The 10,613-nt window shown below is 58.6% G+C and overlaps 1 protein-coding gene across 5 annotated transcripts in view; it reads right to left on the bottom strand.

Moving 5' to 3' along the window:
- Positions 1-4,356: 4,356 nt before the first annotated feature.
- KCNIP2 (potassium voltage-gated channel interacting protein 2) overlaps positions 4,357-10,613 on the bottom strand; it is a 45,344-nt gene continuing 39,087 nt past the window's right edge. For 2 of the 5 annotated variants that reach the window (XM_059820980.1, XM_059820978.1), the window contains exons 2-9: positions 8,167-8,262; positions 6,874-6,998; positions 6,407-6,476; positions 6,238-6,308; positions 5,605-5,712; positions 5,112-5,216; positions 4,771-4,833; positions 4,357-4,404 (exon numbers count right to left, since the gene is read on the bottom strand). In XM_059820980.1, coding sequence (XP_059676963.1) covers positions 4,357-4,404; positions 4,771-4,833; positions 5,112-5,216; positions 5,605-5,712; positions 6,238-6,308; positions 6,407-6,476; positions 6,874-6,998; positions 8,167-8,262 — 686 coding nt within the window. Of the gene's footprint in view, positions 4,405-4,770; positions 4,834-5,111; positions 5,217-5,604; positions 5,713-6,237; positions 6,309-6,406; positions 6,477-6,873; positions 6,999-7,222; positions 7,237-7,390; positions 7,403-8,138; positions 8,263-10,613 lie in introns of all 5 variants that reach the window. The other 3 variants (XM_059820982.1, XM_059820981.1, XM_059820979.1) reach the window with 2 other exon arrangements.

The raw sequence follows: 10,613 nt of genomic DNA, 5'->3' as shown, positions 1-10,613 counted from the left end.
GGTGCCAGCCAACAAGAAAGCGGGGAACAAAAAGCTGCTGGAAACCCCAGCTTGTGAGGAAGGGCTGGAGAAAGCCTGTAGATGTCGTGGCAGCCACATCATATTTCAGCCAAAACTGAACCAAATGAATAAAAACTGATCAAAAACATCCCCTGCTGATTTGGACACTGTTCACCCCTACCCTTCTCACTCAGCTTTCTCAAAGCCCTCCCTTGCATTTTTGAAATCTGTTTCTTGCTCTTCAAGCTTATTTCTGCTGATGGTATTTTGGCATGATGAGAAACCCAAGACAGTTGTGTTTCTGGCTCCATCTATACCCATGCTCAGGAAGCTGCAGCAGAGACCCTGGACAAGGAGCATCTCCAGTTACCATCATATCCAATTGAAAGCTTTCAAAGAGCAAAAATAGCAATTGTACTTCTACCCATAAATAGTAACTAGCTAAATTTGTTAATACACAACAAGACTTTATGGAAGGGTTAGAGAGGAGAAATCCACAGAATTTGGGTAGAAAACACGCAGTACTCTCATACCACCGTATGCAGAGCTGGACAGTTGGCTGCTAGGTCAGAAGGGACCCTGAAGCAGGCTTGCATTCACAGCTTTGGTCATCCCAGAATAATCCTACAGTGACAATTCTCCCAGTTTTGGGATCTCATCCTTTTACAAGATGTTCGTGTCTCTAGGCAGTATTCAGGATGCTGGAGGGAATCACTGCTCCAGGCTGCATCAGCTGCCTTATCCAGTTGCTCAGCTGTTTTCCTACATAGCTACTATTCTTTTTTCCCCCAAAAGATGTGAAAAAGATAGTTTGAAACAACACAAGGCTGCCCTTTTCCAAGGACCCTTCAGCTCTTACCTCTGTTCTCAGCATAGCCACAACAACTTTGCTGTTACCCACCTTTAAATGCCACATCCTACCAAGGGACACCTGGTCCCAAGCCCTGCTTCACACAGTAACTTCTCATAACAAGCTGATGACACCCTTGGAGAGACAGATCCAGTCCTCCCTGCCCTCAGCCCCTCCCCTGAGGGCCTGCCCCAGGGGGAGCTAAGCAGTGATTATTTTTTGGCTCCCGGGGGACCAGCTGCCCCACCGCCCCATAGCTGCAGACAACAATCCCTGCACAAACCTATTCCCATTTGCTGAGAAAAGGCTATGGCAGCATTTGAAGGCTGAGTAAGCTCCACAGCATCCTTTTTCCCCTTGCCACCCCAGCCCCTTTCCTGCCCTTCACCCTAGAGAGAGGGACCCAAGGGACCCCATTGGTGGCTCACAGCATCCCTGTGCTGCAAGAGTGCACATCAAGCCCACAGATGGCATCACCCAAAATAGCAACCAGGCAAGCAGAGCTTGCAGGGGATAGAATATACTGGGAAAGGTGGGCTAGAGCAGCAAACACAGGCCCATTCATACTGCTGTGCACAGACCCAGGTGATTGGCAGCAGGTCAAAAAGGTCCTTGGGGAGTCAGAGGATTTGGAAAGAGCAGACTCACAGCTTTCCCAGTCCCACGATGGCAATTTCTACTGTAGCCAGAGCCCATCCTTTTAAGATGTTTGGGTCTCCAGGCAGCTCTTCGCATTCAACTTTCAGTTCCTGGACCACAGACTGCATAATGCTGGAGGGTGTCACTGTCTCACATCAGGTCCATTATCCTGTTGTTCTACTGTTTTCTTACTTACCTGCTGCTTTTTTTTTTTTTTTTACTTACCTGCTCTTTGTTTTGCCTCAAGCCATTTTTCCCAGTTCTCAAAGCTGCATTTTTCCAAGGACCAGTGATTGCCCATGAGTTCATGTCTCTAAGATAAACCCCCTTCTGGTCCCTACCTACCTCTTCAAGGTGGTAGCTGACTGTTTTCTGTTAGCTCAGCCTTAAATGCCACATCCTAACAAGGGCCACCTGGTCCCAAGCTCGGGTTCACCCAGCAGCATCTCATGACAAGCTGAAAACACACCTGACAGCCCCACTCCTAAGACCTGACACACTTGGTGTATAGCCTAAAGCCTACAGCCTCTTAGCAGGGGAAAGACCGTATTTACGGGGCCATCAATGGCATGGCCAGGCTGTTTGGGACCCTGGCCAGCTCAACGCGCACCCTGTCCCCCATGCAACCACCCAGAGCACCATGCAGAGCACCCTGCAGCTGCAGCACCCCAAAAAGGCTGCCAACCCTCTGCAGAGATCCTCAGCCCCTATTTCACCTGACCCGCCCCCCCCAGACAGCTGACAGATGCAAAGACATAACAGTGGTGTGCATAGCGATTGTGGTTAGATTTTATTGGTTTTTTTGTTTGATTGGGGTTTTTTTAACCCATATTATTGTTATAATACAAAATATACAGACTGGAGATGCCAAGCGGGTTGTGGGTCACCATGCCCTGGGGTGGGGGGTCACACCATGCGACCTGCAGCGTGAAGGAGGAGGCGGCATCTGCTCCACGGGGGACAGTGGATACCCCAGAGAGCCTGGGAGGAGGAAGAAGGAGACGGGAGGGGTAAGGGTCGGGATACCTGCCCTCCCACCCTTGGGAGACTGCAAGTGGGAGCTCAGCCCCACGGCAAACCCATGAACAGGACTGTGGGATGAACAATGTGTTGAATGAACCTAAAAAACAAATCATGTCTGCAAGGGCTGGGCCAGGGACAGTCCCGCTGGGGAGTAACACCCTAGCTTTGGCTCAGGGGCCTGGGGAGGAGGTTTCTAACAGCTCCGACACCAGGGGCTCAGCCTGGGTTTGGGGCCTGGCCCAGCACGGGTACTGGCCTTGCTCATCCCTTCCCCACTGATCCCAGACACCGCAGCTCAGGCCAGCCCTGATTGCCCTTGGCTGCTAAGGATGTGGAGGCTAGAGCAGCAGAGCCGCAGGCTGCTGGGGCTGGGTATATTCCCAATGCCTGTGGGATTGCACAGAGGGGCTTCTGGGGTTGGCATGGAGACATTAGCCCATGGGCACCACTGTCCCAGCTACGGCTCAGAGGGGTATGCGGGTAGGACAGGCCTGCCTGCACACACCCAGCTCCGAGGAGCTTTTGCTGACAAAGACGTGGGGAGCCCCAGGGTGCTGGCTCCATCCCCAGGGAGGCTCTCGCATGGTCGTGCCAGGAGAAGGGGCTGAGATCACCCTGCCCCAAGGTGACCGACCCTCCAGCCCGCCAGCAGCACAGCAACAACCCCTGGCCGGCCCCAGCCTCAACTTTCTGCCCGAGGAGCTGCCAGCTCAGCCGTGTTCCCAGCACAGGGCTATGCCTGCTGGGACACCTCTCTGCCCCATTGCTCACTCCCTGCCCCCCCCGGGCAGTGGGTGGGCTGGGACAGGCCAGGGCACCGGAGCAGGGGAAGGTCAGCAGCAAATGATGCGGGGAGCATGGCTGTGGGGCCCAAGGGCTAGGGTGGCTGCCAGAGCCCAGCCCACCTCCCTCCTCCATATGTCCCCATGCCCTGGCTACCGTGTCCTTGGGGAGGGGTGGGAAGGGTGTCTCTCCATCAGAGCCCCAAAGTGGGTCTCCGAGGCTCCCCGTGTGCCAGCACCCCAAACTTGAGGACAGGGGTTGAGGTTGCAGCTCCCCTCCCAGCCCAGCATCCTCCATCCTGGGGGACCAGTGACACAAGAAGGCACCTTGGGGTCCCTTTAGTCTCCCCTCTCCCCAAGTCAGAATCAGCCTCCTAGGTCTAACTGCTCCCCCAACCCCCCGCCCCGGCACCAGGGCCTGCTCCCCACAGTTCATGCAGCAGTGAACCCCGAGTGCCTGTACGGCTGCCTTCTCCAGGCACGGCCCCTCTGCCCACCCACCGGCCCGGGGGCCGGGCAAGGAGGGCGGCTGGTGGCTCACGGCTGACATGCTGGACACACTCCCCACGGCAGGGCATGGCCGCGGCAGGGGAGGAAGCCGAGGCACTGGTGCCCTTTGCAAGACTTTATTGGTTTCTAGACAGCGTTGCTGGAGGGTTTGGGCTGGAGCCAGTGCTGGGGGCTTGTGGGGCTGGGGAGGATCAGGGGAGTCATGGCTGCACAGGGTGCTGTGCACGGGGGAAGCCTCTATTGCAGCCTGAGGCTGTGGCTTCCCCTCCGGGAATGGGTGCAGGGAGGTCCATCCGGGCCAAACGCTCGCCCTGTGCCAGCTGTGCCCACGCTCCGACGTCTGGGAGCACCTGCTTGGGATCCCCTGAGGAAAGCGGAGCCAGCCCAGGGGGAAGGGAAGATCCTGGTGCTGATCACGTCTCCAGGATGGGAGGCCCCTTCCCGCGGGGGTGTCTGTGCAGCCGGCAGTGGGGAGGCTCGAAGGAAAAGTCGAGAGAGAAGCAGGTTCTGGGCCCGGTGGCAGGACAGCTTGGCTGGAGGCAGGTCCGGGAGCTAAATCACGTTGTCGAAGAGCTGCATGGACCGCATGATGTTCTCATCCTGCGGGAAGGAGGTGGGAAGCAGGCGGGCTGGGCATGGAACAGCAATCTGGGCAGCTCCCCCCAAACCAGGCTTTACCCTCATTGGCAGCTCTGACTCATGGGACAAGAGCCCCAGGGATTACAGGCAGATTCCAAGCCCTACTGGTATGCACGGCTCTCCTCATCTGCACAGGGATGCCAGCATGGATACAGTTCCCAAAGCAGAGCCCCAGCTTTGCCCCTGGGAGCCCTGCCTTCACCCTGTCTCTGCCAGGAGGGCAGTGGGGGGACAGAGGTCCCCAGGGGACAGGGAGGTGGAGGGATGGATGTCCCCAAGAGAAAGGGAGGTGGCCCAGCCCCAGAGCAAAGCTGCTGGTGGCTTTACCTTCTGGCAGGACTCCAGGAACTCCTCGATTGTCACCACGCCGTCCTTGTTTCGGTCCATTTTCTGCAGACAAGACAGCAGGGGGGACATGGCAGAGAAGCCCCAGCCCCAGGGAGAGCCCAGCACCCCCTGCCCGGGTCCCACAGGGGCTGGATACAGCACACCCCTGCTGCAGCCATCCCCAAGCACCCAGCAGGACCAGGATGGCCTTTTCTCTCCCTGGCTCCAGCACAGCCCTGCTTCATCCCCAGTGTGGGGTGTTTTCTCCTGCACCGTGCCAGGTTTTGGGCACCACTGGCTCCATGCTGGGGCTCTGCTCCCCCAGGACGTGCTCAGCTCACCTGGAAGAAGTTCTCCACGTGCTCCCGGGGTGCTTCATCCCGCATGGCTGGGTAGGTGTATTTGCCCATCATGTCATAGATGGACTTCATGATGTCCAGCATTTCCTGGAGGGAAGGGCATTGCAGGGTCGACACGGGGCTCTACCTCTGCCTTGTCCCCAACCCACACCCTTTTCATGATGCTCCTAAAGGACCTGTGGGATGCACAGGTGTGTTCCTGCCGGCTCCATGCATGGTGTGGGGCCGTGTGTTTGCCTGCATGTGTGATGGGGCCCCAAAGCAGCACACCCCTCATCCACCCTCCACCCCAGAGACACACCAGTGCCAGGGGGCCAGGAGGGACCTGTTTGCAAAGCTGCACTCAGTGTCATATTGACACACACCCCCAGCTCTCCTCCAGAGCTCAGCCAAATACCCCCAAGTCCTGCCCTTGTCCCTGCCGGGCACAGACCTGCACTGGCCCCGGAGACAAACGTGGACCCCCCCATCCCACCTCTTTGGTGATGCAGCCATCTTTGTTCAGGTCATAGAGGTTGAAGGCCCAGTTCAGGCGGTCATCAATGGTGCCCCGCAGGATGATGGATAGCCCAGACACAAAGTCCTGCAAGGAGGGGCAAGGCAGGCAGACAAAGTTATGGCCACAAAGGGTCTCATGGACACAGAGGGCACAGCCCTGCTTGTCCCTCCCGCAGAGGGGGAACTCAGCCCCAAAGTGGATGTGCTCCAGGGCTGGGCTGACAAGGGAAACATTGAGTATCAAAAAGAGCCTGGGGAAAACCGATTGCTTGTCCCCAAATATGTCCCACACTAGTCCCTTGGGTCACAGCACCCAAGAGGACAATGTGCATCAGGACCTGCTGTTCAGCCAAAGCCTGAACAAGACCCAGCCATGGCTGTGCCTGCCAGTCTGGCTGCCTACAAGACGCTAGCCAGAAAATACAGAAATCCCCCTTTTTTGTTGCTTTTCACTGTTTTTCCACCACCTCTGGGAATTTAATAAACCCCATCAGCCCTTGCGAAGCTCTCCATCCATCTGCAACAGCAACGCTGCTCAGCCCAGCCCATGGTACCTGAAGGGACGTGCCCTCCCTGCCCTGCTGCCATCCACTCCTCGGCCACAGCTCACCTCGAAGCTGACAGAGCCATCGTGGTCAGTGTCAAAGGCATTGAAGAGGAAGGTGGCGTACGTGCTGGAGTCTGGGGGAGGCAGACAGTGTGAGGGGGTGCTGTGTGACACCCCGCTCTGCGGAGGCACCCATGCAGGCATGGGGATAGGGATGGGGATGGGAACTCACCTCCCTGTGGGAAGAATTGTGAGTAGATCTGCTTGAAGTTTTCTTCATTGACGATGCCACTCGGGCACTCCTGCCAGGGCAAACCGCAGCGTCATCTCCACAATGCGGAGAGCGGCTGAGCACCCTCCTAAATCTCTGCAGCTCGCTTGCCTCGCCCCCCAGCCCTGCACTGCCTGGTGGGGTGGTTGGTGAGGCTGCTTGGAGCATCTCCCTGATTTTGTGGGCTGCATCCCACTGCATCCCCAGCACCCAGGGAGGGAGCTCTCTGCACCCAAGGGATGGAGAACAGGATCAGGCCTCCCCACTGAGCTCCCTGGAGGTGGGATCAGGCCGTAGCCTGATATAAACTTCAACCCCAAGGTCCCAAAAGCCTTTGCAAACCCTGGGCACCACCGGGTGTAAAGTGCCCTCCAAGGTGGATATAGCAGCGGAGGTGGGGCTAGCAAAGCTGGTCGAGGGGTACTCACGTTCTTGAAGCCTCGGTACAGGACCTGCAGCTCTTTGCGGGTGAACTTGGTCTGCTCCTGGAGCTGCTCCAGCCCCTCGGGGCGGTGGCAGACGGTGGAGAGCTCAAACTCATCCTCAACGCTGTCTGCAAGGAACCCAGGGGAAGAGAGGGCGGCTGAGGCCAGCACCGTCCCGCCCTGCCCTGCCATGCCGTGCCAGGGGGCAGGAGAGGCACCTTGTGCAGCACACCCCGTCCTCTCACACTTGCCCAGGGTGACAAATTTTTCGGGTGCCCTGCTCAGCGGGAGTTGGGTATATGCCAGCAGGGGACACTCGGAGACACCCTAGGGGCAGACCAGCGGCTGGCACCAGGCGACAGCCCCCTCCCAGCCTCTGGTACAGCCCAGGCTGGGCAGAAAGGGGTGTGAACCACCCCCCAGTGCTGAGAGCCCCCCTACCTGCCCTTCTCCTCCCCCCGGCACAGGCATCTGCCCCATGGAGATGAGATCCCGGGCATCCTGCAGGCCTGTGCTGCACCGGGGCTTGTGTCTAGCAGGAGAGCTGCCCCCCAGAACCCCCAGCCCCCAGTGCCCCCCTGGCTTTGTCTAGAGCCTGTCCTGCCTGCTGTGCCCCGCTTTCATTGACGGCTTCTCCCCACCATCTGGCAAGCTGCATGACCGACCTGTGCCCGCAGCAGCTAGCACTCCCAGATCCCACTGCAACTGAGAGGGGCTGTGGCCCCACAGCGGGCACCCCCCATCTGTGGGGCGGTTCAGCCCCTGCCTCTCCATACTCACCTCTTCTCCCAGGGGGATCAGCTTGTACCGCGGGGCAGGGGAGACCCCGGCCAGGGGCTCAGACTCACCGAGGGGTCAAGCACACCCAGTGCAGGGGGGGTAGGGGGCTCTGGGAAGCTCTGTGCTCACTCCTTGCTCAGCCCCTTCCCCCCATTACACCTCCATCTCCAAACTGACACCGAGATTTGAGCAACAACCCCCCAGCCCTTAAACCAGAGCCGGGAGGGTCCCGCTGCCCCAAGCCAGCTCCAAAGCGGGTCTTGCCACTGTGCATCCTGTGGGATCTGCTCCAGAGAGCTGGAGAGGGGGAAAACCACCCTGGAAGCAGGCGAGGACGGAGGTCGGTGCAGAGCCCATTGGATCGGACCCCTCCAGGGCAGGACTGATCCTGACAGCCCCAGCCCCAGGGCAGGGGAGCGGTGGAGGCATCCCCTTCCCACAGGCAGGGCCAGGGCGGAGGGCAGGCAGCAGCACCGCTGGGGACACACACACACAAAGGCAAGAAGAAGCACTTGCTTTCGCTGAGCGAGGGGATGGATTTGGGCCGGCAGCAGGGCAGCAGTTTGAGGAATCGCTGCTTCAGCGCTTTTTTAGTTTGGCCCGGCGGGTTGCCTGGAAGAAAGAAGGAGTCACCAAGCAGAAGAAGAGTTAATAGAGCAGCGGCCACCGGACTGGTGGGCAGCAGGGTTGGGCACCCGGCGCGTGGCAAGCAGGGCCAGAGGCAGCACATGCAGCGTAGGGCCAGAGGAGCAGGAAGGCAAAGCCCAGCCTGGGCTCTGCTCGGCCTTTCTGCTTCATCCCAGGACAAACTCGGCACTGGAGTTTCCCTCCTTGGGAAGGTTGGGGATGGCAAAGGGGCAATCTTGCTGGGCTACCCACACCCAGCACCTCTGCACCCCACCATCAGAGCATGCCAGGGTGCACCGGAGACACCCAGCAGCCCAGAGACCCAGGAGATGGCAGGGCTGGACTCTCCCCTTTAGCCCTGAGGCCAAATACCTGCTCCCTAGGGACCTGACCCTCCCCGAGGGGCTGTGCAGGGAGGCAGGGAGCCCAAGAAACACCCTGCATCTGAGCCAGGGTGTTGCATCCTCCCCAGAGCTCGGGGCCGGGTTTGATCCTGCTGGCACCCAACAGCTGAATGCAAAGCGTGTGCCAAACCCAGCCATGCAGCCCAGCCTGCAGCATGCACCCCTGCCCCAGCACAGCACTGGGATCCGAGCCCGGGGCCCTGCTTTGGGACAGCCAGAAGGGGAACGAGGCTCAGGTCTTTGCCTTGGCCAGGCTATGTGGCAAGGTGAGGGGGTCCCCACGCCAGCCTGGCCCACGGCCATCGCTTCCAAGTGGCCTTGCATAAATTGCAGGTCCCCTCACTGCACAAAACCCCTCCACCCCCTATCCCCCCATCCAGACCCCATTGGCTTTGCTCAGCCCCATCTCTCCCAGCTGGCACTGCCCCATGGCTGCAGACCCGCTCCCTCCCTTTCTGCAGGGCCCCACAGTGCCTCAAGCCAGCAAACTCAGCACAGGACTAACACCGCAGGTGGGGAGGGGAGGAAGAGGAGGGGATGAAGGCCATGCCAGGCTCCAGCCCCCAAAGGGAGGCAGACAGTGGCACAGGGCACCAATGGGATGAAAGGTGCAAAGTCCCTTTGGGGCTTTGCTGACACCGCATTTGCTCCAAGCACCCTGGACGTCTACACACAGCAGGTCACGATGCCTGTGCATCTTGAGCCTTGGTTTTGTTTTTTTTTCTTTAGGGCACTAGCAGATGGGACTTCTGCAGCAGCTTTCTCAGCCTTGTGGGGCTGAGCTGAGCCTCAGGTGCTGGGGAAATGATGCTGCGTGGTAGCCAGCTCTAGCACCCAGAGAGGGGACGTGGCTCTGCAGGCAGCTCCATCACTCTGGGGCAATGGAGAACAGCTCCAGGAGGTCTTTGTCCTAGCAGGACATCACACAAAGAGGGCAAACTTGTCCCCAGGGAAGCGGCATCCACAGCAGGGTGCTGTGAAAACACATAGGGAATGCACCCCCTGACATTTGTCACAGGGCAAGGGTGAGGGCCAGGATCTTGGCGCTGGCAGGACAGCACAACCTGGCTCCTGTCTGCTCCAGGGTTTGCAGGCAGGTGAGGAAAAAGGCTTTTTCCTTCCTAGAAGTAGGGATCAGTTGTGCATAAAATATGATTTTGGCCCAGTTACTTTTCCAGGGCTTTAATTTACAGAGGGAAAGGGAAATCGCACCTTTCAGCCTTCCAAGGACGCCCTGGGGCCAGGTCCCTCTGGCAGAGCTGAGCTGTGGGAACAGACCTGTGAGGCAGGAGCAGCCCCTTCGCCCAGGGGGAAGGGACAGGGCAGGCAGAGCAACACCCAGCACCAGGGTGATGGACCAGGGAAGGGAGCAGGGCGGGAGGGAAACCACACAGCGAGAGAGATGCAACAGAGAGTAAACTGTGGTTGGACTCACAGGGGCAGCAGGTATAGGCACGTGCAGTAGGTCAGGTCAGGTGCAAGTTACACTTTAGTTTGTTATAAAGAAGGAAAAAGAAAAAAAAAATAAAGAACATGGGCGTTTTCTTAGGGAGGAAACCGAAGAGGGCCCGATTCCAGGGGCCCCGGGGCAGGAGAGGAACCACGTTCAGCACATGCAGCTTAACAACAGGAGAGGGGTGACCAGGGCTGGGGCTTTGCTATCCTGGCTTTGGTGCACCCAAGGGCTTTGCTGGGGAGGATGCACCCTCCCCTTTCTGTCCCCAGCATCTATACTGTGAGCAAGTCTGGGGTCTCACTGGGCTCCTCCTCCCTGGGAGACAGCTCTGCCCAAAGACAGGGAGCGGAGCCCAGCCACGTGCTGCCCTGCTGGGCACGCAGGATGTCCACAGCACAAAGCCCTGTCCCTGCCAGCGATAGCTCCTTTTCCAGATGTCACTCTGCCTGCCACCCCTCTGTAAAAGCCATCAAGTG

This window comes from Gavia stellata, chromosome 9 (genome assembly GCF_030936135.1).
Source record: "Gavia stellata isolate bGavSte3 chromosome 9, bGavSte3.hap2, whole genome shotgun sequence".
Taxonomy (NCBI): Eukaryota; Metazoa; Chordata; class Aves; order Gaviiformes; family Gaviidae; genus Gavia; species Gavia stellata.
The sequence above is the reverse complement of the archived record's forward strand: the minus strand, read 5'-3'. Positions and strand labels throughout refer to the sequence as shown.